The sequence below is a fragment of the Canis lupus genome, chromosome 21 (assembly GCF_048164855.1).
Source record: "Canis lupus baileyi chromosome 21, mCanLup2.hap1, whole genome shotgun sequence".
Lineage (NCBI taxonomy): Eukaryota > Metazoa > Chordata > Mammalia > Carnivora > Canidae > Canis > Canis lupus.
The window spans coordinates 10,748,562-10,776,401 of record NC_132858.1 but is presented as its reverse complement, the minus strand read 5'-3'; the positions used below and the strand labels follow the sequence as shown (position 1 = coordinate 10,776,401).

The window sequence follows — 27,840 nt, the reverse complement described above, 5'->3', positions numbered from 1 at the left end:
TGAGCCAGCTCTGAGGCTACAAAAGGCTCCTGCCCACTCAGGTCCTTCTTCAGACGCTGCCCCTGGGGACCGCTCTCCTCCATCCGCAGGATGGGTGTCAGCTGGAGGAGGCTGGCCCCACTCTGGGCCCTGGTCCTCACCCTGGCCTGTGCCCGGGGCACAGGTAAGGCTCCCGCTGAGAGGCTTTCCCAGGCTGGCCGGGCCCTGCCCTGGCCTCCCTGTGGATTCCCTACATCCTGGGGCAGCTCTGGCCCGGGGAGGGCAGGAGGCAGCTCAGAGTCCTGCCCTGGCCTCCAGACGAGCTACAGCATGTCTGGGAGCGGCTCCTGGCTGCGTGGCCCCTGGCCCTCACATCTTGGGGGTTCTGGCTTGTGGGGCCGGGGAGGAGCTCTCGGGGCTGCAGGGGTCCGAGGTGGGGCAGGGACCCCTGAGGTTGGGCTGCTCCCCTGATGTGGAGAAGCAGGAACCTGGTGTCTCCAAGCCCTGGCCTGCCTTCCCAGTGAGCAGGCTGGCCTCCGGCTGACACGTCCATCCACGTGTGTTTTCCAGCTGCTCGCTGCCTCTGCCCCCTGTTCCGAGCAGGTCCTGGGGCCCCTGGGCCAGCAGAGCTGCCCACCTGACCCTGGGAGCCTCTCACCACGTGTCCCCATTGGGGCCTCAAGGCGGGGCTCCCGGGGATCTCGGGCTTGGGGGAAGGTGTCATAGTGAGGTCCATGACATGAGGAGGCAGGGAAGAGGCTCACAGACCCTCTGAGGTCCCTTCCCACCAGGGTCTGCACCTTGTGGCCTCTGCGTCCCAGGGGACAGCTGGGTCCTGGGCAGGTGTTGGGGGGACTGTGCCCCAGGGGATGCTGTCTGGGCCGAGGGGGCACCGTTCCCGAGGTGCTCAGCCTCCAGCCACCGTGTGCTGGGGGGTTCCCTGGGCACCTGCGTCAGGGACAACTGTAGACAGTCCCTGCAGGGCCAGGCTGTGGGCCAGGCCACCCCTCCCGCTCCACACTCTCCCCCAGAGCCCTGGTGACGGGTCGGCTGACACGTGGCAGCCAACCCATTGCTTTTACCGTCTGATCCCCCCACGGGCTGGGTCTCCCATGTCCCAAGTGGGGAGATGTTCAGTATGAATGAAGATGGGAGATGCTGTGACAGGGCCGCCAGGCAAGCTGGGGGAGCTCACAGAGGGTCGTGGCCCTGACACGGGCAGTGTCCCCAGCCCTAAACAGACAGGACCCCCACCTGCCCCGACCCTTCCATCTGCCCATCCTTCTGTCTGTGCCCTGTCCGCCTGGCTCAGGCCCCGCATCCTCTTCTTCCCATAGGCCGGGCCCAGGACAGCTCTGCGGAACATGGCAAGTCCCAAGTCCTCCTTCCCGGCCCCCAGGTGCCTGGTGGTGAGTCGATCCCCACCTGTCAGGGCTGCCCTGCCCCACTCCCCGGGGGCCAGAGTCTGGGGGGCCGGAGGACACCTCAGTCAGTCACCTGGTCACGGTAGCCCCCCTGAAGGCTGCTTGTCTCTGCATCGCAGCTTCAGACGGGCAGACAGGCGAGAGGCCCGCTGACCTCACAGCCATGTCCTCTCATCTGCCCACGACTCCTGATGTTGTGGCCACATATGCGTGCTCTTGGCCTGGGCGGGGCTGGCGGGGTGGCCTCCCCAGGTGCTTCTGTGCCACCACGCTGGGCGTGCCGCTCCAGGAGAGTCATTTCCCCAGCTGGGCTCGGGAAGGCTGGCATGTGCCCAGAACCCCAGGTGTTGTCCTGAGCCCCTGGAGTTGCCTCAGGTGTTTCTGAGACTCTGGATGCAAGGACGGTCCACGAGCAAGGAGAGTCCCGGGCCTGAGGGCTCACAGCCCCTTGGGGTGCCCGGGAGGGGAAGCTGCTGCCCCTGTGGACCTGATCCAGACTCGGAGCTGGGCCTGCAGCCAGCAGGGTTGGCGAGGGCGGTGGAGATGCCCAACTGCAGCCAACACTGGGCGGGCAGGTGCTGTGACACCGTGTCCCTGTTCCCACAGGCCACTCGCTCCACTTCCTCCCCCCGTTGCGGATGGCCCCCGTGGTTCGAGGTGAGTGAGGGTCCGTGAGGTGAGGGGGCTGGTAGCGCAGCCTGGAGGGGTCCCCATTCCCCGGAGCATCCTCCCTAGACGCCCAGCTCTTGGGCGGCAGCGTCCCTGGCGTGGGCACAGGGCAGCACTCTGAGGACCACCTCGGCCCGCAGCCCTGAACCCAGCGCACAACGGGCGAGTGTGCAGCACGTGGGGCAACTTCCACTACAAGACCTTCGACGGGGACATCTTCCACTTCCCGGGTCTGTGCAACTACGTCCTCTCTGCACACTGTGGGGCTGCCTATGAGGACTTCAACATCCAGCTCCGCCGCGGCCTCGAGTCCAACGCCACCACAGTCATCAGAGTCACCATGAAGCTCGACGGCATGGTCATCCAGCTGACCAAGAATGCCGTCCTGGCCAACGGGCAGCTGTGAGTCTGGGGGATCGTGGGGGGATGGGAGGCTGTCCCCAGGCCTCTGTGCTGGGCCCCCGGCCCCTGCAACGGTCCTCTTCCCAGGCCCTCATGATACCCGTGCTCCAGGGTCCCCTGTCCTTCTCACACCCGCTGGCACCATCCGAGGGCACAGTGGTCTTGTCCCATCTGCCTGTAGGCGCCCCCCCCATGCCTGCCTCCAGCCAAGGGTCAGAGCTCCATGGCCCATCCCTGTGAGCCCTCGGGGCCTCAGTTGGACCCTCTCTCCACAGAATTCAGCTGCCCTTCAGCCAGTCCGGGGTCCTCATCGAGCACAGCAGCAACTCCCTGAAGGTGGTGGCCAGGCTGGGCCTGGTCTTCATGTGGAGCCAGGACGACAGCCTCCTGGTGAGGCTAGGGCCCAGGGTTGGGGTGGGGGGCACTGCCAGCCCCACAGCCTCCCCAGAGAGGGAACCAAGTGCACTGGGCAAAGGTGGGTGGGCCAGTGAGGAGGGGTGGCCCAGAGGCTGGGGGAGAACTAGGATCCCCCACCCCCACCATGAGACCCCACAGGCATGCGGTGGGGAGCGCGGGGAGGGGTGGAACATCCCATACCTCGTCCGTCCTCCGCATCCTGAGATGTCTCTGTGGGGTCGGCGTCTGACATGGGCTCTCACTGCAGCTGGAGCTGGACGCCAAGTACGCCAACCAGACCTGTGGGCTGTGTGGAGACTTCAATAGCGAGCCCGTGTTCAACGAGTTCCTCTCCCATGGTAGGCCCCTCGCCATGGCTGCCCAGTGGCTCCTGGGATGTTATGGGCCCACGTCCTGGTCAGATGTCCCCAGCTTACATGCTATGCACACACACACACACACACACAGAGCTGCACACGGACACTGTAGACATGCACACAGGTACACACAGAGGCACCTGCACCATCCCCGTGCACACACGTACCCACCTGTACACTTGGCCACCAACCTTGACGCACGGCCTTTGCATGGCCTCCTGTTCCCATCATGACCACACATCCCTGTGGGGAGTGGCAGTCCCGCCTCCAATCATACCCTGTCACTGTGTCCTGGGCCTCTGGTCTTTGTGGCCAAGACGTGGCATTTCATGTGACCCACAGCAGCCCAAGTCCCCAGCCCCATCCCCTTCACCTGGCCCGTGAAGCCCATGAAGCTCACCCATAAGGCGCTTTTAGCCGTGGGGGAGTGGACCTGCGCAAGTGTCCGGTGGCCCTGGCCCGGCAGGCTGGGCTCCAAGGGCTGCCTGCCTCAGTTACCAGGCCTTAGGCCTCTGCCTGCCACCCCTTGTGGCCACTGGCTAGCCCCGCAGTGTGGAAGGTGTGTGTGGGGGTGCGGTGGACAGCCCAGGTGTCTTGGGGGATGGTGCAGAGGGGCTGGGAACCCAATGGCCTGACATCGGGCTTCCCGCAGGTGTCAAGCTCACCCCAATCCAGTTTGGGAATCTGCAGAAGATGGACGGCCCCACAGAGCAGTGTCAGGACCCTGTCCCTGTGCCCATGATGGACTGCTCACCTGGCTCTGTAAGCCCTGTAGTGAACGGGCGCCTGGAGGGGCCAGACTGGGTGGGGCTGAGTCCAGGACTCAGTGTGGACTCCCGGCTCCGCCCCCAGAGCATCTGTGAGGAGATCCTGAGCAGCAGGCTGTTCTCGGGCTGCAGCGCCCTGGTGGACGCCAGCAGCTATGTGCAGGCCTGCCGGCACGACCTCTGTGCCTGCGAGCACGCCAACCCAAGCAGCTGCATCTGCCACACACTCGCCGAGTACTCCCGCCAGTGCGCCCACGCTGGGGGGCTGCCCCTGGACTGGAGGGGCCCCGACCTCTGCCGTGAGTGCCCCAGCAGGCCCCGGCCCCGTCGTGTCCCTGCCCTGGCCCGGAGGCGGGGGCAGGACATGACGTGGCCCCGCACTCTGCCCTGCAGCCCAGACCTGCCCCCTCAACATGCAGTATCGGGAGTGTGGCTCGCCCTGCGCCGACACCTGCTCCAACCCAGAGCACTCCCAGCTCTGCGAGGACCACTGCATGGCTGGCTGCTTCTGCCCCGAGGGTGAGAGGAGCCCCCAGCCTCGCCCGCCCCCCTAAGCCTCACACAGATGTGCTCTGGGCCCCTGGGTCTGAGGAGCCCCTGAAGGTCAGGGTGACCTTGGGCAGAGGGCCGGCCCCCTCCACCTGTCCAGTGGTGGACACAGCCTGGCACCTGCCATATGGCCTGCCTGCTTCTGCAGGGATGGTGCTCGATGACATTGGCCAGACCGGCTGCATTCCTGCCTCCCAGTGTGCCTGTGTGTACAACGGGGCCACGTACGCTCCGGGGGCCGTCTATTCCACAGACTGCACCAACTGGTAGGACCCCAAGCCCCTGCCCTCCTGTACCCCCTGGACACATCCTAGGAAGGTTGCTCTGGGGGCCATGGCCCCATGCTGGCTGTCACCTCTCACTCGGGGCCCTGGGCATAGGCCGGTGGCTCTCCATGCAGATCCTGATGGGCCCTGGTCTGTGCAGTGATGTGGGTGGGCCTCGGCAAGACCCCTGTCCACCTGCCAGTGCGGAGGTTGGGGCTGGATGCTCCAGGGGCCGCACACACATGGGCTGTACCTGTACTCAGCACCTGCTTGAGAGGCCAGTGGAGCTGCCAAGAGGTGCCGTGCCCAGGCACCTGCTCAGTGCTGGGGGGCGCCCACTTCTCCACGTTTGACGAGAGGCGGTACACAGTGCACGGGGACTGCAGCTACGTGTTGGTCAAGGTACGGGCCCCAAGGTCCTTGCTCCCGACGGAGTGGCTTTCGGCCACGAGTCTCTGACCAGCTCACCCCCTGCCTGGGCTGCATGTAGATGCTGCGTCTGCGGCCACCCTGGGAATGTGCCCCCTAGGATCTTGGGGGGAAGGCGGGGAGGCGGGGAGGACTCCGTGGGCTGGCACCTCTGGGCAGAGGGTGAGGACCCGTGTCTGCAGCCCTGTAACAGCAGCACCTTCACTGTGCTGGCGGAGCTGCGCAAGTGTGGCCTGACAGACACTGAGACTTGTCTGAGGAGCTTGACGCTGAGCCTGGGCGGGGGACACACGGTGAGCATAGCCCTGGGGGGGCTGGGTGGGGGGCACAGTGAGAGCAGACCCGAGGGGGTGGGGGTCACAGTGAGAGCAGACCCAGGGGGTGGGGGGCAGTGAGAGCAGACCCGAGGGGTGGGGGGCACAGTGAGAGCAGACCCAGGGGGTGGGGGGCAGTGAGAGCAGACCCAGGGGGTGAGGGGCACAGTGAGAGCAGACACAGGTTGGGGGAGTCTGTGCCCCTCATGACAAGTGCCCTTTGCCCAAGCCCTTGACCCTGGCTTGGGTGGCGAGTGACCAGGGTGCAGCCTGAGGACCCTCCCACCCACGGGTTCCTGCCTGGGGAGGGCCACCGGGGTGTCCACGCCTGCCCCAACCAGGCCTGGAAGGAGGGACCAGGGCACGTCCGGTAGCTCCACTTCATTGAAGACAACTTCCCTATTTTATTTTATTGTTTATTTATTTTTGTTTTTTCTTTTTATTTTTCCATCTTCCCTATGTCATAAAATGACTTGGGTTTTTGCCAGAGAGAGTGTGTGATCCTGAGGGACACAGATAAGCTGAGCCCGGGGCGGTGCTTGGGTCGTCAGCCCCTCCTCATGTGTACCTGGGGTCCCCATGGGCAGGGGTCACGGCCTCTAGAGCCCCCCGGGGGTGCTGGTGGAGCCCCAGCCACCCTGACCCCGCCCCCTGCTCTCCCAGGTCATCACAGTCAAGGCCAGCGGGGAGGTGTTTGTGAACCAGATCTACACCCAGATGCCCATCTCAGCAGGTGAGGGCACCGCCCTGGCCCCCCAGGGTCCCGCCCCTCACAGCCCACTGAGGCCTTGACCCCTGTGTCCACAGGCAACGTCACACTCTTCAGACCCTCCACCTTCTTCATCATCGCCCAGACCAACCTGGGCCTGCAGCTGGACATCCAGCTGGTGCCCATCATGCAGGTGTTCGTGAGGCTGGGGCCCGAGCTCCGCGGGCTGACCTGCGGTAAGAGGCACCGCCGTCCCTGGGAGCCCGGAGCCCACCCGGGCTGCAGGGCTCGCGGGGCCTCACACCGCCCTCCCGGCCCCTCCCGCCCCCAGGCCTGTGCGGGAACTTCAACCAGAACCAGGCCGACGACTTCCGTGCCCTCAGCGGCGTGGTGGAGGGCACGGCCGCCGCCTTCGCCAACACCTGGAAGACCCAGGCCACCTGCCCCAACGTCAAGAACAGCTTCGAGGACCCCTGCTCCCTCAGCGTGGAGAATGGTATGTGGGTGCTGGTGACCCCTGGGGCCACAGAGGTCCCCTCTGGCCCCAAAGGAGGGATTCAGGAGGTAAACAGGCAGACCTTCCAACGCATTGCCCATTACGGCCGTGGTAACTTCTGCAAGAACAGGAACAGGGTGTTTCTGGGGCGGGGGAGGCCCGGCCTCTGCATGCCTGCCGACCTAGCAAGGGTGCTTGGGAAGGAGCCGGGACCCTGCAGGGGGCTGACCACCCGGCCCGCCGACCGCCCTGGTTCCTCTGTCCACAGAGAAGTATGCTCAGCACTGGTGCTCCCGGCTGACGGACCCCCACGGCCCCTTCGCCCAGTGCCACACTGCCGTGAACCCTGGCACCTACTATTCGGTAATCTGCGCCCACCGGCCTCAGCCCTCTGGCCATGCGGCTGCCCTCAGGAGGCGGGGGCATCTCTGCGAGGACCCAATGATGTCCCGAGGCCTCGCCTTCATCTGTGCTTCCAGCCGGGATGACATCCCCTGAGGGCTCGTGGCCCGTGGACCCTGGAGTCCAAATGGGACCCCTTAGTGGTGGCTGAGATGCTCTGGGCTCTGAGCTGGCACCTGTCCAGAGATGAGGGGCCATGGTCCTTCCAGCACCCACCTGGAGGGGGGTCAGGTGCCAAGACGGTCTGCTGAGGGCATGGGGCCCTGGCGCAGACTTGAGGAGGGGTCCTGGGGGTCTGCAGGCTCTTGGGGGATGCTCACCATGTCCTCAAGGCCCCGGCCTCTTGCGTCCATCCTCGGGGCGGAGCTCCCAGCCCAGGTGGGGGTCCCAAGAAGGACACACAGGGAGAGGAGGGGCCTGGGTGTGCGGGGGTCCCTAATGGCTCCTGCGTCCCTGTCCCTAGAACTGTATGTTCGACACGTGTAACTGTGAGAAGAGCGAGGACTGCCTGTGTGCGGCCCTGTCCTCCTACGTGCACGCCTGCGCTGCCAACGGGGTGCTGCTCAGCGGCTGGAGGGACAGCGTGTGCAGTGAGTGTCCCCCTGCACTGGAACATGTGCTGCATGGCCTCCTCCCCGCGTGGGGCTCAGAGGCCCAGAGCACCCAGCCAGCACAGCCTGGGACCCTGCGGCAAGGGGCAGGCCTGCTGTGCACAGGGGTGGGGTGTGGTGACGGCTCCCCTTCATCCTGACTGCCTCTTCCTGCCTGGCGTCCTACAGCAAAGCCCATGGCCACCTGCCCTAAGTCGCTGACCTACCAGTACCACATCGACACCTGCCAGCCCACCTGCCGGTCCCGGAGTCACGAGGACATCACCTGTGGCATCAACTTTGTCCCTGTGGACGGCTGCACCTGCCCCACTGGCACCTTCATGGATGACACGGGCAAGTGTGTGCCGCCAACCAGCTGTCCCTGCTACCACGGAGGCTCCATGGTCCCCAACGGGGAGTCGCTCCACGAGCGTGGGGCCATCTGGTAAGAGCCCCTGTCGGTTGGGCCTGGTGGGCAGGGCAGTTGGGGTGGGCAGACCCTCTGACCACCCTCTCCTCCCAGCACCTGCACGCAAGGCATGCTGACCTGCATCGGAGGCCAAGTTCCCACCCCAGGTGAGCCCGCAGAGAGGGAGGGGCTCTCATTATCTCCAAGCTTCTGGGTGACCCCCACCCCCCACCCCGTCAGTGTGTCTGGTGGGTGTGCATAGGTTTCCCTGTCTGCGGTCTGTGCCCTCTGGGCTCAGTGAGGAGGTGGTGAGCATGTGAGCACTGTGCACAAGCACACACCCCGCTGGCCGTGCCCCAAGGAGGCACAGACTCGGCTGCTGGGAAACACACTGTGTGCAGCTGTGTGTCTCAGGGCCAGCCTGGTGGGTGGTGTTTGGGGACCCCTGAATGGCCTCTTCCTCCCCAGTCTGCACCCCACCCATGGTCTACCTCGACTGTCGCAATGCCACGCCGGGGGCCACTGGGGCCGGCTGTCAGAAGAGCTGCTTCACCCTGGACATGGACTGTGTGAGTCCCCCACACCCCAGGGACCCTTCACGGGCACCTGCCGAGTGGCTGTCTCAGGCTGGTCCCTGGAAGACGGCTGACCGAGTGCTCTCCAGACTCACTGCAGGTCGTGGGAGGCGGGGGGCTCTGCTGTTGATCCCCAGCCCACTGAGCTGTGTCCCCTGTGCCCCACAGTACAGCTCCCAGTGCGAACCTGGCTGCGTGTGTCCCGACGGGCTGGTGTCCGACGGTAAAGGTGGCTGCGTCGCTGTGACAGACTGTCCCTGCGTGCACAACGAGGCCAGCTACCTGCCCGGCCAGACCATCTGGGTGGGCTGCAACACCTGGTAAGCAGGGGGGCCTTCCCTGCACCGGGTGGTGCAGCCCCAGCCCCCGAGGCCTGCTTGAAGACCCTGCCCCAGTCAGGCCCCTGCAGGGGCTCGTCCCCGACCCCAACTCCCCGCGCCCAGCCTGGGCCTGACTGGCCCTGTCCCTGCCCCTAGCACCTGTAAGAACAGGATGTGGAAGTGTACGGACGAGCCCTGCCTGGCCACCTGCGCGGTGTACGGGGACGGCCACTACCTCACCTTTGACGGGAGGCGCTACAGCTTCAGTGGGGACTGCGCGTACACGCTAGTTCAGGTACGTGGTCCCTGGGGCTCCCCAGCTGTCCCGTGGTCCTGCAGTGCTGCTTTGGGTGCCCCCCAGCCTCCTTGCTGCCGGCACAGCCTCCCCCTCTCCCCAGGACCACTGCGGCGGGAACAGCACCGCCAATGCCACCTTCCGCGTGGTCACTGAGAACGTCCCCTGCGGGACCACGGGCGTCACCTGCTCCAAGGCCATCAAGCTGTTCCTGGGGGTGAGTGGGGCTGCCAGGCGGGGATGGGGCACCCCTTGGAGCACCCCTGGGAATGTGGGGAAGGGAGCAGGGACAGGTCCGAGTGACCCCTTCCCGCACAGAGCTACGAGCTGAGGCTGAGTGGTGGCAGTGTGGAGGTGATCGAGAAGGGTGCAGGGCAGGCGGCTCCCTACTCCATCCGTCAGATGGGCATCTACCTGGTGGTGGACACTGAGGTTGGCCTGGTGTTGCTGTGGGACAGGAAGACCAGTATCTTCCTCAAACTCAGCCCTGAGTTCAAGGTAGGCCCCCACCCCCACCCCGGGATGGCCCTCCCTCGCCCTAGACCAGCTGGGCCAGCTGGGATGGGTGTGGGGTGACTGGGCAGACGCAGAGGGGGGAGTCAGCTGGCGAGCCTCGAGGGGTGGTGGGGAGGAGGCCCTTCACCGTGTCCTGGGGCTGTTGGGACACCGGCAAAACTCGCGGCTCCTTCTAATGGTTCTGGATGCCGGAAGTCCCACCAGACTGTCCCAGCGCTCACTCCCTCCAGAGCCTCTAGGCCCCAGGTGTCCCCCCAACCACTGCCTGCACAGACTGTCTTCACTGTCTGTGCCCGAATGTCCCCGGGGTCACAGGCCCTGCGCTGTCAGCCCACCCCAACCCAGGACATCCTTGTGGGAGCTGGATCCCCACCTGCAGTGGTCCTGTGTCCACGTGAGGCCGTGCTCACGGGTCAGGACTGGAGCTGGTCTTCAGGGGACACCAAGCAGCCTGTGGTGCCGTCTCGCCTGTGCCCTTGTCCCCCAGGAGGGATGCCACTGTGACCCTGTGTGCTGTGGGCAGCCACACACGGTGAAGGCAGAGAGCCCCCCTGCACGCTTGGGCCCCCCTCCTCTTGGGGACGTGAGGGCCAGGGACAGCAAATGGGGTCACAGGAGGCAGGGGAGAGCTCCGGCCCCTCCTGCACAGCCCCAGCGCTCTGTCTCCTGTGCCCCCCTCTGCAGGGCCGGGTCTGCGGGCTGTGCGGGAACTTTGACGACAATGCTGTCAATGACTTCACCACGCGGAGCCAGTCCGTGGTGGGCAGCACCCTGGAGTTTGGCAACAGCTGGAAGTTCTCCCCGTCCTGCCCCGATGCCCCGGCCCCCAGGGACCCCTGCACCGCCAACCCCTACCGCAAGTCCTGGTCCCAGAAACAGTGCAGCATCATCAACAGCGCCACGTTCGCTGCCTGCCATGCCCACGTACGCAGCTGTTCCCCAGGGCACCCAGGGGGAGGGGACAGAGGTCGGGCACCGGCATGGCCTCCTACCCTCTTGGCCAGCCTGTGGTCGGCCCTCGGCTCCCCCTGAGCTCTGGGGGAAACCGGCCCAGGTCGGGGCACACTGCAGGCCTGACCGCCGGGTGCCCCGGGCCCCGAAACCCAAGCCTCTTCCCCTCACCCCCCAGGTGGAGCCCGCCAAGTACTACGAGGCCTGTGTGGGCGATGCGTGTGCCTGTGACTCAGGGGGCGACTGTGAATGTTTCTGCACGGCCGTGGCCGCCTACGCCCAGGCCTGCCATGATGTGGGCGTGTGCGTGTCCTGGAGGACCCCGGACATCTGCCGTGAGTATACACGATGCGTCAGGGTGGAGCGGGCCCACGGGGAGTGTGATAAGGCTGGTCACCCACGGAAGGGAGAGGATGGTGGAGAGGAAACTGAAACGGATAGGTGTCGTCGGTGGGGAGAGGGAAGGGTGTTCTGGAACTGAGAGGGGTAAGCAGAGCCCCATCCCCACCCAACTGGAACCTGGCTGGGGGGAACGTGCCTGGGGAGCTGCTCTGGCCGTTGTCCCCCACCCCAACGGGTGGCCTCCCCAGGGGCCAGGCGCCCACGCTGCAGGTACCGCGGGCATTTGTGGCCTATGCCCTCTGAGGCCCTATCCAGGAGGTAGAGGGGAGCGAAATGGCTGGAGAACAGCCCGCGGGACTGGGTCGAAGGTCGGGGTGCAGGGGGAGCTTGTCCGGCCCGTGTGCTGTCCTGCCTGGGGCCGCTGGGTGGCTCGCTCCAGGCTGGTGCTGGGCCACTGAGCCCCCCACCTGCCTGCAGCCTTGTTCTGCGACTACTACAACCCTGAGGGCCAGTGTGAGTGGCACTACCAGCCGTGCGGGGTGCCCTGCATGAGGACCTGCCGGAACCCCAGCGGCCGGTGTCTGCACGACCTGCATGGCCTGGAAGGTAGGCTGCTGCCTTGGTGGCCAGAGGGGCGGTACTGGGGGTCCTGGGACCCTTGGCTGGGCTGGACTCTTCCCGCACCCTGAGGTGCCTTTGTGGGTGCTGTCCCATGCTGCCACCATGCTGCGGGTGAGAACTAGGGCTGGGTCTGAGCCGAGGCCATGGGGCCGAGGCGGTCAGAGAGGCAAGCTGGCTGGGACTCAGGCCTCGCTGGGCTGCAGGCTGCTACCCCAAGTGCCCGCCGGAGGCCCCCATCTTCGATGAGGACCAGATGCAGTGTGTGGCCACATGCCCAACCCCACCCCCGCCGCTGCCCTGCCGTGTCCAGGGCAAGTCCTACTGGCCAGGCTCAGCTGTGCCTTCTGAGGAGAACTGCCAGTCCTGGTGAGTCCTGGGGCAGAGGGGTGAGGAGCCGGGAGAGGGAGGGGGTTCCACTGGCTCCTGCTCTTGGGGAAAGGCCCCCCTGGCCACCTTTCCCCAGGGCCTCAGCCCTCGGGACAGGGAGGGATGGGTTGCCACAGCCTGGGGGTCCTGGGGTCCAGCTAGCCGCCTCCCTGTTGCAGGGTGGGGGTGGGCAGGGGTTGCAGTGAAGCTGAGTCATGATGCCACCCCGAGGACCCCCCAGGCAGCTGCCCTGGAGCAGAGATATCTGTCAGAATGTCTCCAGGGTGTGTTGTGTGCTAGACGCCTGCCTCCGTCACTCACTGATTGTCAGGGGCTCCCTGAGAGGGTGTGACCTCGGGCCCCATGTCCACCATTTGGGCTGAGGGGCGGCTCTGGCACAGCAAGGGTGCCTTGCACCTTCGGACTCACCTCTTCCCTCCTGCCACCAGTGTTTGCACTGAGAGCGGCGTGCAGTGTGTCTACGATGCTGAGGGTGAGCAGTGGGTGGCCTTGCTGGGGTCTGGGGTCTCAGGGTCCCCACCTTCCCCCCAGCCCCTCATGTGCCCAACCCTCCCCCCACAGCCTGTGTCTGCACCTACGACGGGTCGCACTTCCATCTGGGGGATGTCATCTACCACACCACTGACGGCACAGGCGGGTGCATCTCCGCCCGCTGCTCAGTGAACGGCACCATCGAGAGGAAGGTGTACACCTGCAGCTCCACGACCCCCGCACCGCCCACCACCTTCTCCTTCTCCACGCCTTCACTCGGTAAGGCAGACACACTGGGCACCGTGCAGGGCTGTCCTCTCCCCGAGAGTCCAGGAGGGGCCCAGGACGGGCAGCCTGCCGTCCCTGCGGCTGGGAAGGGCCAGCTTTTTCAGTCTCCCTGGAAGGATGGGCGTCCTCAGTTGTACCATCAGAGCCAGGGCTCTCAGCACAGGGCAGAGGCTTGAGTGAAGGCACCTCGGCTGGCCTCCCTTCTTTGGGGGGCATCTTAGAGCCTTATCAGAGCATCCCCCAAGAGTGCAAATTCTGCTCAGGGCATGCCTGGGGAGCCAGGTTCCCCCTAAATGAGCTCAATTCACCTCTATTCAACTGCCATGAGCTCCACACCTGCCCTGTGCCAGGATTGTCTGCACAGGTGGAGACAGTCACACAGATTGACCTGGTGAAACCTGCAAAGCAGCTGGTGGACAAGGGGACAGGGATGACAGGGACCCCAAGAGACTTAGCCCTTCCTCCTTCTCTTCTGTCCTCAGGTGTGAGCTCAATACATCCGCCCCGCACATGCCACAGATTTACCAAGAGCACAGTGCACACAAATACTCCAAGCAGTGCCCTGTCCTCCACTCTGGTCACAGCCTCTAGTCCAATGTCTCACAAAACCTCCGTCCAGCCCCATGTGACCTGTGGAGAGGAGTGCCTGTGGTCACCGTGGCTGGATGTCAGCCATCCCGGACGGGGCATTGACAGTGGTGACTTCGACACACTGGAGAACCTCCGTGCCCACGGGTACCACGTTTGCTCAGTGCCAAAGGAGGTGGAGTGCCAAGCTGAGGGTGCCCCAGAGGTGCCGCTCCAAGTCCTGGGGCAGCATGTGGAGTGTAGCCCGACCGTGGGGCTGGTGTGTTACAACCGCAACCAGACATCCGGGCTCTGCTACAACTACCAGATCAGGATTCTGTGCTGCTTCCCTGGGACCTGCTCCACCTCCAGCACTCCACCTCCACCACCAGCTTCCACTCCTACACCTTCCAGGATTACAGAAATGGTGCCCACATCGGGGGTTATCAGGGTTACACCTGTGCCAACACACAACAAACCTTCCCCAGCCACTGTCACCGCAACTGGCACAACCACTCTCTCTACAACTAGCAAAACACATGCTCCAGGTACCACTACACCTACTCCAGGTACCACTACCCTTGCCCCGAGTACTCCTACACCCCTGCTGGTTACCTCTACGATTATCCCAAGTACTTTTACCCTTGCCCTGAGTACTCCTTTATCTGTCCCAGTGACCACTGTGACCATCCCAGGTACTCCTACACATGTCCCAGGTACCACCACCACCACAACAGGTACTCCTACACCTACCCAAAGTGCAACTACAACCACCCTAGGTTCTCCTACAACTGTGAAAAACACTACCTTCACTCTGAGGTCAACGCCAGCTTCAACAACCCCTGCGCCTTGTTTACAAAACTTGTGCAGCTGGACCCACTGGCTTGACGGTAGCTATCCCGAGCCTGGTATAAACGGTGGGGATTTTGACACTTTTCCTAATTTGAGAGCCACAGGATATAAATTCTGTGAAAAACCCAGCAATGTGGAATGCAGGGCGGCATTCTTCCCAAACATCCCACTGGATGAGCTGGGGCAGGATGTGATTTGTGACAAGAGTGTGGGGCTGATGTGCCTGAATAAGAATCAGTTTCCTCCAATCTGCTATAACTATGAAATCCGCATCCAGTGCTGTGAGTTGGTGGATGTGTGCACAAGCACAACATCTCCTGTGACAGCTGAGAATACACACACCACCCCAAGGACAACCCAGACTCATACGCAGCTTACCTCAACTACTGGAATTCCTTTGTCTCCCACACAACACAGTGAGGTCAGCTCAACGCAAGTGCACTCTTCAACCAGCAATGTGCTCAGCACAAATTTGGTCTCTGTACCCACAACTATCAACTGCCAGCCACGATGCACGTGGACCAAGTGGTTTGACGTGGACTTCCCATCCCCGGGGCCCCATGGAGGAGACGTGGAAAGCTTCAGCAACATCATGAGAAGGGGAGAGAAAATCTGCCGCCGGCCAGAATACATCACACAGCTGGAGTGCCGAGCTGAGAGCCACCCTGAGGTCAGCATCGACAAGCTGGGCCAGGTGGTGCAGTGCAACCTCACCAAGGGGCTGGTGTGCCGGAACCAGGACCAGAAGGGCAATGTCGGGATGTGTCTTAACTATGAGGTCCGTGTGCTGTGCTGTGAGACCCCAGAGGGGTGTCCTCACACCAAAACTGTCACAGTGTCTCACACCCCAAGTGTGAGCACCAGTAGTCTAAAAGAGACCACCACTCACCTGGTGACATCCCACTCAACATCTGTGCCAACAGCCAGCCCAAAAAGTGTGTCAACAACAACCTCAACCTCTATGCCAACAACAGGCCGAACATCTGGGCCAGAAACCAGCTCAACCTCCGTGCCAACAACTGCCCCAACCTCTGTGCCAACAACGAGCTCAACTTCTGTGCCTCCATCCAGTCCAACGTCTGTGCCAAAAACCAGCTCAACCTCTGGGCCAACAACAGGCCCAACAACAGTTCCAACAACCAGTTCAACTACTGTGCCAACAACTGGCCCAACCTCTGTGCCAACAACGAGCTCAACTTCTGTGCCTCCATCCAGCCCAACATCGGTGCCAGAACCCAGCTCAACCTCTGGACCAACAACAGGCTCCACAACAGTTCCAACAACTGCCACAACCTCTGTGCCAACAACTGCCCCAACCTCTGTGCCAACAACGAGCTCAACTTCTGTGCCTCCATCCAGCCCCACGTCTGTGCCAGAAAGCAGCTCAACCTTTGGGCCAACAACTGGCCCAACAACAGTTCCAACAACCAGTTCAACTACTGTGCCAACAACTGGCCCAACCTCTGTGCCAACAACGAGCTCAACTTCTGTGCCTCCATCCAGCCCAACATCGGTGCCAGAACCCAGCTCAACCTCTGGACCAACAACAGGCTCCACAACAGTTCCAACACCTGCCACAACCTCTGTGCCAACAACTGCCCCAACCTCTGTGCCAACAACGAGCTCAACTTCTGTGCCTACATCCAGCCCAACAACTGTGCCAACAACGAGCTCAACTTCTGTGCCTCCATCCAGCCCAACATCTGTGCCAAAAACCAGCTCAACCTCTGGGCCAACAACAGGCCCAACAACAGTTCCAACAACCAGCTCAACTTCTGTGCCAACAACTGGCCCAACAACAGTTCCGACAACCAGTTCAACTACTGTGCCAACGACTGGCCCAACCTCTGTGCCAACAAAGAGCTCAACTTCTGTGCCTCCATCCAGCCCAACGTTTGTGCCAGAAAGCAGCTCAACCTCTGGGCCAACAACCGGCCCAACCACAGTTCCAACAACCAGTTCAACTACTGTGCCAACAACTAGCCCAACCTCTGTGCCAACAACGAGCTCAACTTCTGTGCCTCCATCCAGCCCAACATCGGTGCCAGAACCCAGCTCAACCTCTGTGTCTACCACAGCCCCAAGATCTGTGCCAGCAACCAGCTCAACCCCTATGTCAACAACCCGCCCAATACCTGTGCCAACAACTAGGTCAACCTCTGTGCCTACAACCAGCCCCACATCTGTGTCCACAGTCAGCACCACCTCTGTGCCAAGAAGCAGCTCAATTTCTGTGCCAATAACCAGCCCAACCTCTGTGCCAACAACCAGCCCAATCTCTGTGCCAAAAACCACCAAAACCACTGTGCCAAAAACCAGCCCAACATCTATGCCAACAACTAGCTCAACATCTGTGCCAGCCACCAGTCCAACATCTGCACCAAAAACCAGCTCAGCCTCTGTGCCAACAACCAGTGCGACCACTGTGCCAACAACCAGCCTCACATCTCTACCAGCAAGCAGTCCAACGTCTCTGCCAAAAACTACCACAATGTCTGCTCCTACAACCAGCACAATCCCTGTTCTCACATCTGAGACAACTCACTCCCCATATGTGACTGTCACTTGCCAGCCACAATGCACGTGGACCAAGTGGTTTGATGTGGACTTCCCATCCCCAGGGCCCCATGGAGGAGATGCGGAAACCTTCTGCAACATCAAGAAAAGAGGAGAGAAAATCTGCCGCCGGCCTGAATACATTGCACAGCTGGAGTGCCGGGCTGAGAGCCACCCTGAGGTCAGCATCGACAAGCTGGGCCAGGTGGTGCAGTGCAACGTCACCAAGGGGCTGGTGTGCCGGAACCGGGACCAGAAGGGCAATGTCGGGATGTGTCTCAACTACGAGGTCCGTGTACTGTGCTGTGAGACCCCAGAGGGGTGTCCTCACACCAAAACTGTCACAGTGTCTCACACCCCAAGTGTGAGCACCAGTAGTCTAAAAGAGACCACCACTCACCTGGTGACATCCCACTCAACATCTGTGCCAACAGCCAACCCAAAAAGTGTGTCAACAACAACCTCCACCTCTATGCCAACAACAGGCCGAACATCTGGGCCAGAAACCAGCTCAACCTCCGTGCCAACAACTGCCCCAACCTCTGTGCCAACAACGAGCTCAACTTCTGTGCCTCCATCCAGCCCAACGTCTGTGCCAAAAACCAGCTCAACCTCTGGGCCAACAACAGGCCCAACAACAGTTCCAACAACCAGTTCAACTACTGTGCCAACGACTGGCCCAACCTCTGTGCCAACAACCAGCTCAACTTCTGTGCCAACAACTGGCCCAACAACAGTTCCAACAACCAGTTCAACTACTGTGCCAACAACTGGCCCAACCTCTGTGCCAACAACGAGCTCAACTTCTGTGCCTCCATCCAGCCCAACATCGGTGCCAGAACCCAGCTCAACCTCTGGACCAACAACAGGCTCCACAACAGTTCCAACAACTACCACAACCTCTGTGCCAACAACTGCCCCAACCTCTGTGCCAACAACGAGCTCAACTTCTGTGCCTACATCCAGCCCAACAACTGTGCCAACAATGAGCTCAACTTCTGTGCCTCCATCCAGCCCAACATCTGTGCCAAAAACCAGCTCAACCTCTGGGCCAACAACAGGCCCAACAACAGTTCCAACAACCAGCTCAACTTCTGTGCCAACAACTGGCCCAACAACAGTTCCGACAACCAGTTCAACTACTGTGCCAACGACTGGCCCAACCTCTGTGCCAACAACGAGCTCAACTTCTGTGCCTCCATCCAGCCCCACGTCTGTGCCAGAAAGCAGCTCAACCTCTGGGCCAACAACAGGCCCAACAACAGTTCCAACAACCAGTTCAACTACTGTGCCAACAACTGGCCCAAACTCTGTGCCAACAACGAGCTCAACTTCTGTGCCTCCATCCAGCCCAACATCGGTGCCAGAACCCAGCTCAACCTCTGGACCAACAACAGGCTCCACAACAGTTCCAACAACTGCCACAACCTCTGTGCCAACAACTGCCCCAACCTCTGTGCCAACAACGAGCTCAACTTCTGTGCCTACATCCAGCCCAACAACTGTGCCAACAACGAGCTCAACTTCTGTGCCTCCATCCAGCCCAACATCTGTGCCAAAAACCAGCTCAACCTCTGGGCCAACAACAGGCCCAACAACAGTTCCAACAACCAGCTCAACTTCTGTGCCAACAACTGGCCCAACAACAGTTCCGACAACCAGTTCAACTACTGTGCCAACGACTGGCCCAACCTCTGTGCCAACAAAGAGCTCAACTTCTGTGCCTCCATCCAGCCCAACGTTTGTGCCAGAAAGCAGCTCAACCTCTGGGCCAACAACCGGCCCAACCACAGTTCCAACAACCAGTTCAACTACTGTGCCAACAACTAGCCCAACCTCTGTGCCAACAACGAGCTCAACTTCTGTGCCTCCATCCAGCCCAACATCGGTGCCAGAACCCAGCTCAACCTCTGTGTCTACCACAGCCCCAAGATCTGTGCCAGCAACCAGCTCAACCCCTATGTCAACAACCCGCCCAATACCTGTGCCAACAACTAGGTCAACCTCTGTGCCTACAACCAGCCCCACATCTGTGTCCACAGTCAGCACCACCTCTGTGCCAAGAAGCAGCTCAATTTCTGTGCCAATAACCAGCCCAACCACTGTGCCAACAACCAGCCCAAAGTCTGTGCCAGAAACCAACTCAACCTCTGTGCCAACAACCAGCCCAATCTCTGTGCCAAAAACCACCAAAACCACTGTGCCAAAAACCAGCCCAACATCTATGCCAACGACTAGCTCAACATCTGTGCCAGCCACCAGTCCAACATCTGCACCAAAAACCAGCTCAGCCTCTGTGCCAACAACCAGTGCGACCACTGTGCCAACAACCAGCCTCACATCTCTACCAGCAAGCAGTCCAACGTCTCTGCCAAAAACTACCACAATGTCTGCTCCTACAACCAGCACAATCCCTGTTCTCACATCTGAGACAACTCACTCCCCATATGTGACTGTCACTTGCCAGCCACAATGCACGTGGACCAAGTGGTTTGATGTGGACTTCCCATCCCCGGGGCCCCATGGAGGAGATTCGGAAACCTTCTGCAACATCAAGAAAAGAGGAGAGAAAATCTGCCGCCGGCCTGAATACATTGCACAGCTGGAGTGCCGGGCTGAGAGCCACCCTGAGGTCAGCATCGACAAGCTGGGCCAGGTGGTGCAGTGCAACGTCACCAAGGGGCTGGTGTGCCGGAACCGGGACCAGAAGGGCAATGTCGGGATGTGTCTCAACTATGAGGTCCGTGTGCTGTGCTGTGAGCCCCCAGAGCACTGTGGTCACACCTCTGTGACGCCCCATGTGACTTCATCTACCAATCGCTCGCCTCCTCCTGAATTTACCTCCGTGGTGTCCACTGTGTCGTTTCCCAGCTCCGTGGCACCATCCACCACGACATGCTACTGCAGCGTGTCTGGCAAGCTCTACCCTGCAGGTATGTGAGTACTGATTCCAGGTGTGGTGTGTCCTTCCCCCGGCCTCTGCTATCTTGTCCACAAAAAAACAGTGGCGTATGGAAGAGGAGAGGGGTCCCTATCTCTGTGACTAAGCTACAGAGTGGGACACTGAGTGGGACACTGAGCCCCCTTTGAGGATGTATTCTGTTTATTTCTGGGTAGGAATAAGTCCTACCAGGTCCGTCCCTGATGTCAATGCCAGGCTGGAAGTGCCCCTCTGGGCTGTGACTATTTCCCCAGCTCAGGTCTGCTCTTTGCTGCCTGACCCTTTCTCTTGCAGGATCCATCATTTACCAACAGACGGACCTCGCTGGTCACTGCTATTATGCCATGTGCAGCCTGGACTGCCAGGTGGTCAGGTGGTCGGACCAGTCCTGCTCCAGCAGCGTGCCACCTCCTGCCCCAACCACCTCCCCACCTGGACCCTCCTTGTCGGCTTCTGTGCCTGTCACTATGCACGGATGCCCAAATGCAATCCCCCCGAGAATGGTAACTGCCCCTCTCTGCCCTTCTCAGAGGCTGGTGCCATGACCCTCCGCTTCTTTCCAGTTTGGTTGAGAGCAGGAAAATCAGTCACTTATGGGCCGAAGCAGGCTGACCATTGTGAATTGGCTAATTCTGGTCCCACCTAATTGCCAAGAGGGGTACCGGCCTGGTAGCTGGGAGTGTGTGCCACCAGCAGATGATGGGGTGCCCAAGAGGGTGGGCAAGGCTCCAGACCAGGCCAGGCAGCTGGGGAGGGGGTGTGTGGCCCATGCAGAGCACCAGGAGAGGAAGCCACATGTGGCAGGGGGTAGGGAGGGCAGGGGAACCCCCTAGCCAGGCCGGCCCCCTCTTGTTTCCTATGGCTCCCCTCTTGGGGAGACTGCAGCATCATGAGGCTGAGAGCTGTCCTTCTTCCACAGAAAGGCGAGACGTGGCCCATGCCCAACTGCTCTCAAGCCACCTGTCAGGGCAATGGTGTCATCACCGTGCACCCACGATCGTGCCCACAGACACAGCCACCCACCTGCACCAACGGCTTCCCTCCTGTGAAGGTGACGGACCACGATGACTGCTGCCCGAACTACCAGTGCCAGTGTGAGCTGGGAGCCAGATGGGGCGGCTGGTGGGATGGGTGGGGATTCCCCTGAGGGGGCAGCATGGACTTGGGTCAGACACCAGGAAGGACTTCCCAACGGTGAGGCAGGGAATGGTTCGCGCCAGGCCCCACCAGGGTGCCAAATGGAATCCTTCCTGAGCCCAGGGCCTGAGCCCCAGGACTCCCGGGGCCATGCCAGGTGGGAGGAGGCCAAGAGGGCCTGGCCACATCACTCAGGCCTTATCAGGCACCCACTGGCAGAGTTCAGTGCTGGGCACATGGGTCCTCAGGGCCGACACACCCGTTGGGAGGCCCCACGTAAGGCTGCTCTGTGCCCGCAGGTGTGTGCAGCGGCTGGGGCGACCCCCACTACATCACCTTCGATGGCACATACTACAGCTTCCTGGACAACTGCACCTATGTGCTGGTGCAGCAGATCGTGCCCGTGTACGGCCACTTCCGCGTGCTCATCAACAACTACTTCTGTGGGGCCGAGGATGGGCTCTCCTGCCCACAGTCCATCATTGTCGAGTACCAGCAGGCCCGGGTTGTGATGACCCGCAAGCCCATCCTCGGGGTGATGACCAACGAGGTGGGGATCACCCCCACGAGACAGCTCCACACGGACCAGGGCCTGCGGGGGGCACTGCCTCATTCTCACTGTCTCATCCTCGGCTGTGTCTAGATTATCTTCAATGATCAAGTGGTCAGGCCCGGCTTCCAGAAGGACGGTGTGAGTGTGTCCCAAATTGGCATCAAGATGTATGTGACCATCCCTAAACTTGGCGTCCAGGTCATGTTCTCCGGCCTCATCTTCTCAGTGGAGGTGCCTTTCAGCAAGTTCGCTAACAACACAGAGGGGCAGTGTGGTGAGTGCCCGTCCCCACCGGGCTCTGGGGACACTGGGCCCTCTCTCTGCTGGTCGCATGTAGCTGAGATGCTCGGTGTGGGAAGGATCTTGCTGGGGGTGTCCCCTGGGGACCACGTGCAGTTGGCACACCACAGGGCCCTGGGCAGGGGTCCACATGACCACCCTCCACGGGAACTGCCTGGCTCTGGTGGCCAGGGTGGGGGGAGTGCTACAGTCGGCTCCCTCAGCCACCCCATCGAGTCCCCACCCCCCAGCTCCAGGGCCCATGAGTGGGGGGAGCTCTGCTGTCGCCGTCAGCCTGACACCTGCCTTCCCACCCCAGGCACTTGCAGCAACGACAAGAGGGATGAGTGTCGCCTGCCTGGGGGTGTGGAAGTGGCCTCCTGCTCTGCTATGTCCAGCCACTGGAGGGTGACCACACCCGACCAGCCGTACTGCTACGGGCCTTTGCCGACACCCACCGCAGCCTGGCCCACGCCCTCGCCCTCCTCGTGCCCGCCTGCGCCAGTCTGCCACCTGATTCTGAGCAAGTGAGATTTTTGGCGGGGGGGGCGACAGTGACTCCCGGTGGGGAGGAGAGCCACTGTCCCTGCGTCTTGAGCAGGGTGGTTGCTGGTACACTGGGTGCAGGGCTGGACGGGCGGGTTGGCTTTGGTGAGCTCGCGGTGGGTCTGCGCCCGCTCAGCACCCCAGGACAGAGTACTTGGGTTTCTGGGCTGAGGGGGAGGCCCAGGGGAGAATCCTAGGGAGAAAAGCAGGCCGTCCCCCAGGGCACACAGACCGTGGGAGAAAAGCCCGAGCTGCCCCACGACCTGGTGTCGCTGGCCGTAGGGTGTTTGGGCCGTGCCACGCTGTGATCCCCCCGCTGGCATTCTACGAAGGCTGTGTGTTCGACCACTGCCACAAGACCGACTCGAACGTGATGTGCTCTGCCCTGGAGCTGTACGCGTCGCTCTGCGCCTCCCGCGGCGTGTGCATCGACTGGAGGAGCCACACCAACCACACGTGCCGTGAGTGCCCACCGAGCCTCGGGCACCTGGTCCCACCATACAGCAGCCGCTGCCAGCGTGTGGCCGGGGGATGGGCACGCTCGGCTGGCAATCAGCAGCTGGACTTCCTGGAGGAGGGAGGGAGGGGGAAGGGGAAGGGAGTAAACCCCAGGGCCCAGTGCACTCAGCTTCTGGGGAGAAGGTCCTGGTGCCCAGCGTCTGGGGCTCAGGACACGCAGGGGTGGGGCCCGAGGGTCCGGCTTCCCAGCTGCAGAGCCCCAGCAGGTGTCAGGCCCAGGGTAGGTCTGGGAGGTGGCTCTGGGCTGGTGCCCTTGGCCTCAGCTGTGGCTTCTGTCCCCACACAGCATTCACCTGCCCTGCGGACAAGGTGTACCAGCCCTGTGGCCCCTCCAAGCCCTCCTACTGCTATGGGAGTGACAACACCAGCCTCATGTATGCACCTGCCCCTCCCTCCTGGACCTGCCCCAGAGCTCCCAGGCTCGGCCTCTCCTGCCCTGGGAGGCACGGGGACCAGACCAGCCCTCTGTTGTCCCCACAGGGCTCTACAGGACTCTGGGCCCATCACAGAAGGCTGCTTCTGTCCAGAGGGCATGAAGTTTTTCAGCAGGAGCTCCGAAGTCTGCGTGCCCATAGACTGCCACAGTAGGTTCCCGTGGGTGGGGCTGGGGGCTGACGGGAGCACGGGACCAAGTGCCCCCCAGGAGCTGTCCCTGCCAGCCAGATCCTGGGGCTTTCTACATGGGACTACCTGTGCCCCCAAACTGGGTCCTGCCCCTGGAAGGCCAGGGGCCAGAACTGTCCCCCTGTGACCTCAATCTCTCTCCCTCCAGAGTGCCTGGGGCCCCACGGGAAGCCTGTGGAGGTGAGTGTGGCCAGCTGGGGTGGGGGCGGGCACCTTCTCAGTCCAGAGGGTCAGAGGAAGGGCAGGGAGGGGTCAGGGCTTCTCTAGGCACACTGTGGGGCTTCCACATGGGGGTGCCCACCCCTGGGGTGGCTCTGCCCCGTTCTCTCCTGGGATCCCCTTCTGTTGCACTTGGACACTGTGAGAATGGAGGTGGTCAGGCTGCTGCCCCATCTCTGTCCCCGTGGCCACCACCTGCACACCCCCTGGCTCCCCTGCCAGCCATCAGTCGTGGGCCCCCGGCACCCTCTGTCCTTGGGCCAGACAGCCTCCTCCTGCAGCCTGGCCACATGTACCTCCTCTGCAGCCCGGCCACTCCATCACCGTGGACTGCCAGTGGTGCACGTGTGAGAACCACACGCTGACGATGAGCTGTCAGAGGCAGCCCTGCCCTCTGCCACCAGCCTGCCCCTTGCCAGGCTTCGTGCCCGTGCCTGCGGCCCCACAGGCTGGCCAGTGCTGTCCTCAGTACAACTGCGGTAAGCCTGGGGTGGCTGCCCCCCATGCCTACTAGGGTCCACTTTTGCATGGTACCTTTGGCCAAGTGCCCGGGGACAACTTCCTGGGAGGTGCTGGGGTGCTGGCAGGGGGTGGGCAGCACAATCAAGGGGGGAAAGTGCCCTCCCGACCCCCACTAAGACCTCGTCCAGTGATCTTCCCCAACAGACATGCTTGGGGGAAGGTGGCAATGCCAGGAGGGCAGGGGGCCATCCAGAAGCTTCACCTCCCAGAGTGGCCATGCGCCCCTTGGGGAGCCTGCCACCTGCCCACTGGGCAGTTGGTACTCCTAGAGACCCGGGGGGATAGCACATGGGTGGGGGCGGGAGCGCACGGAGCCGGACACTGGCCCTGAACGCCTCCTTCCCATCTGCTGCAGCCTGTGACACCAGCTACTGCCCCAAGCCTGTGGCTTGTCCCGAGGGCTCCCGCCCGATCCTGACCTATGAGGAGGGCGCCTGCTGTCCGAGCCAGAACTGCAGTGAGTGTGTCCCCCCTCCTCACCACCGGCACTGGGTGCTGCAGGCTGGGGGGCCCAGCTCCCTCAGGTTCTTTGTGGCTTGGGGTAAACCTGGGTGAAGGTGCGGAGGGAGCACTCCTGTCCAGAGCCTGGGGGCTAGACCACTGTGGTGCTAAGTGCCATAAGAGGCTGGGGGCGGCGGTGGCCGGGGTGGCGGGCTGGGCGGCAGGTGAGGGCGGGTCCATGAGACGGCGTGTCTCCTCTCCAACAGGCTGGAGTGTGTGCAACGTGAACGGCACCTTGTACCAGGTAAGAGCCAGGTGGACGTCAGGATCCCCATGGCACACAGGAGGCTGAGTGGTCCCCGCCTCTGCCCGCTTCTCCCTGCACGGCCTCCGGGCTGTGCCAGGGCCCCGTGCCAGCTCATATGGACCTCGAACAGCTGTGAGCTCTCTGGGGACCACCACCCACAGGCCCATGTGGCTGATGCCCAAGGTCGGCCCTGTGGCTTTGCCCCTCCTCAGCATCAGCGGGGTGGGCGAGGCACCGATGCCCTGGCTCTCTCCTGGATGTGATGAGGACCCCGACCTCAGTGTCCTCTAGCTGGGCTGTCTAGAGCATGTGACCTCCCTGGGCACCCTGGCCACCGAGACACAGGCTTTGGGCTCCCCGCAGCCCCCCTACCCACCAGGAGGCACAATCTAGGGTCACCAGAGGAACCGGTCTGCCCAGCGGGGGCCAAGCTTGGCGGGGGTACATTCTGGAAGGCAGGGGGCCCTGGCACGGCCCTGAGCTCACCGGCTCTGGCCACCCTGACTCTCCCCAGCCTGGCTCCGTGGTCTCCTCCAGTCTGTGCGAAACCTGCAGGTGTGAGGCGCCCAACGGTCCCCACTCGGACACAGTCATCATCAGCTGTGAGACCCAGATTTGCAACACCCACTGCCCCGTGGTGAGTGCCTGCCGCCCCCGGGGCCCTGCGGCCCACGCAGCGAGTGCCGGGGCTCAGGCGACACATCTGGCTCTCCCCGCAGGGCTTCGAGTACCAGCCGCAGAGCGGGCAGTGCTGTGGCCTGTGCGTGCAGCAGGCCTGCGTCGTCAACAGCAGCAACAACTCCACTCACCTCTTCTACGTGAGTAGTGGCGGCGGGGCCTGGCTCGGGGGCCCCAGGGCTGTGGAGGGAGTCCTGGGGTAGGGGTGAAGCCACCACGCCCCTCCCAGGAGCTGCAGGGAGGCCGGGGCTCAGGGCCAGGGTCCACCCCTGCCTGGACAGAGTTGCTGGGAGGTGCTCGGTGACAGCAGGGCAGGGGAGTGCCGAGCCAGCCGGGGGTCCTGGGGCCCCTGGGGAGCCGTCATGTCAAGGCAGGCACCTGGCGGAGGCCGGGAGGGCTCTGGAAGCCCACAGGCTGGGAGGCCCACTCAGACGCACAGGTGCACGAGGTTCGACCTCTGCTGCCCACTCACCCCGCTGGCTGGCTCCTCCTTGCAGCCCGGCCAGTCCTGGCCAGACCCCGGGAACCCCTGCATGACCCACGAGTGTGAGAAGCACCAGGACGGGCTTGTGGTGGTGACCACGAAGAAGGCGTGTCCCCCCCTCAGCTGTCCTGAGGTGAGCCCACCCTGGCCTCACAGGGGGCCACGGTGAGATGCGCCCGGGTTGAGGGTGGGGGTGGGGAGCCAAGGCTGCCCTGCGTAGTGCCCGCAGGGGCACCACCCCCTGTGTGGGGCCCCGTCCCCTCCAGTCCGTTCCCCCACGTCCGGCCCAGCTGCTCTGGCCCTCAAGGAGGCCCCTTTGTCGGCACAGGAACAGGCTCTGCCAAGCAAGGACGGCTGCTGTCTGTCCTGTCCTCTACACCCACCCCACACCAGTGAGTGCGGGGTGTCTACAGGGGGTGGCTGGTCCTGCCCGCCTGGGGGGCCAGGGGTCCTGGCCGGTCCTGACCCCTGCACTGCCTCCTGTGGCCCCAGGTTCAACGTGCGCAGTGTACCACGAGCAGCAGGTCATCAGCCAGCAAGGCTGCAGCTCCCCCGGGCCTGTGCACCTCGCCTACTGCCAGGGCAACTGTGGAGACAGCTCCTCCAGGTACGGACCCCCACTCGGCCCGGGCAGGACCAGCTTCCGTGGGGCGACGTTTGTATGGGGTGCACCCAGGCCTCAGGGTGCCCAGGCAGACGGGACGTGCAGGGCGAGGGAGGAGGGACAGCAGGGCCCTGAGGGTCCGCCAAGGCACTGGGACTGGGGGTTCAGAGGCCGATGGCCCACTGACCATGTGAAATCAGACTCAATGGCCCCATTGGTGATGTGGCTGGGGGTCAGCAGTGGCACCCTAGTGGCTGGTCGGCCACAGGAGTAATGATGCCCTGCGGTGGCCAGAGTCATTGGTCAGAGCGCCCCTGAGTGCAGCTGGTGGTGGGCCCCCGGGTGGCGCGCTGGGGGCACCAGCGCTGAGCAGCCCCCCTCCACAGGTACTCCCTGGAGACCAAGGCCATGAAGCACACCTGCCAGTGCTGCCAGGAGCTGCGCGTGTCACTGAGGAACGTGACCCTGCACTGCGCGGATGGCTCCAGCTGGGTCTTCAGCTACCCGCAGGTGGAGGAGTGTGGCTGTGTGGGGCAGCACTGCGGCTCAGAGGAGTCCAGGCCTGAGCAGAGTGGCGAGGAGCAGAGCGAGGAGATAGAGCGCACGGGCTGGCGGAGGAGGCCCAGGACCACAGGCTCCCCCAGCAGACTGACCCGCACCCGTCCTCGGGGCTCCCGCCCACCTTCCTCTGGAATTCAAGGATAAGACCATCCCATCCCATTTCCTACAACCTTGGCTCCAGGGGCCTGAGCCCTGGTCCAGGTGGCCCGAGACCAGGATGCCCTGCCCACCCACCTCTTCCCTCCCAGGGTCCACTTGGCCCTTGGACGAGTGCTGGTGTCCAACCTGCAGCCTCTGCTCAGGACCAGCCTGGGGTGCATGGGCTCCTCTTGCCGCGGGTCCAGCCCACTCTTCCCAGGACTGAAGTTCCACATAAGGGTCCTATCAGTGACGGTCACTTGGACTCGGTGCCGGTGGTTTGGCCGGCCACCAGGAGGCACGGTTTCAGCCCTGGGCCTCAGGAAATGACCAACTGGATTGACAAATACACTTGGAGCATTTTGCAA

At 62.7% G+C, this 27,840-nt stretch overlaps 1 protein-coding gene across 1 annotated transcript; it reads left to right on the top strand.

Annotated features, from left to right (window-relative positions):
• Positions 1–65: 65 nt before the first annotated feature.
• Positions 66–27,840, top strand: MUC5AC (mucin 5AC, oligomeric mucus/gel-forming). The gene is made up of 49 exons (XM_072790472.1): positions 66–163; positions 1,317–1,388; positions 2,010–2,060; positions 2,213–2,474; positions 2,750–2,864; positions 3,139–3,229; positions 3,900–4,009; positions 4,100–4,313; positions 4,408–4,533; positions 4,712–4,829; positions 5,093–5,231; positions 5,441–5,551; positions 6,236–6,305; positions 6,380–6,517; positions 6,613–6,777; positions 7,046–7,140; positions 7,643–7,769; positions 7,959–8,214; positions 8,293–8,345; positions 8,647–8,747; positions 8,922–9,073; positions 9,230–9,368; positions 9,472–9,585; positions 9,687–9,866; positions 10,569–10,808; positions 11,014–11,170; positions 11,655–11,783; positions 12,002–12,164; positions 12,614–12,657; positions 12,747–12,935; positions 13,427–19,852; positions 20,155–20,363; positions 20,780–20,954; positions 21,297–21,547; positions 21,641–21,824; positions 22,149–22,356; positions 22,658–22,836; positions 23,181–23,268; positions 23,375–23,478; positions 23,667–23,698; positions 24,045–24,216; positions 24,615–24,716; positions 24,967–25,004; positions 25,522–25,644; positions 25,727–25,825; positions 26,183–26,302; positions 26,498–26,561; positions 26,662–26,776; positions 27,160–27,840. Exons 1-49 carry the CDS (start codon positions 91–93, stop codon positions 27,476–27,478), a joined length of 13,002 nt encoding a protein of 4,333 aa, XP_072646573.1. The 5' UTR covers positions 66–90; the 3' UTR covers positions 27,479–27,840.

What these genes read in the sequence shown, in the direction of transcription:
- MUC5AC (XM_072790472.1), top strand. Translation starts at nt 91, where the DNA reads ATGGGTGTCAGCTGGAGGAGGCTGGCCCCACTCTGGGCCCTGGTCCTC. An exon ending in CTGGAGGGACAGCGTGTGCA is followed by an intron (nt 7,770 to 7,958) that starts GTGAGTGTCCCC and finishes GGCGTCCTACAG; the next exon opens with CAAAGCCCATGGCCACCTGC. An exon ending in TGCCACCTGATTCTGAGCAA is followed by an intron (nt 22,357 to 22,657) that starts GTGAGATTTTTG and finishes CGCTGGCCGTAG; the next exon opens with GGTGTTTGGGCCGTGCCACG.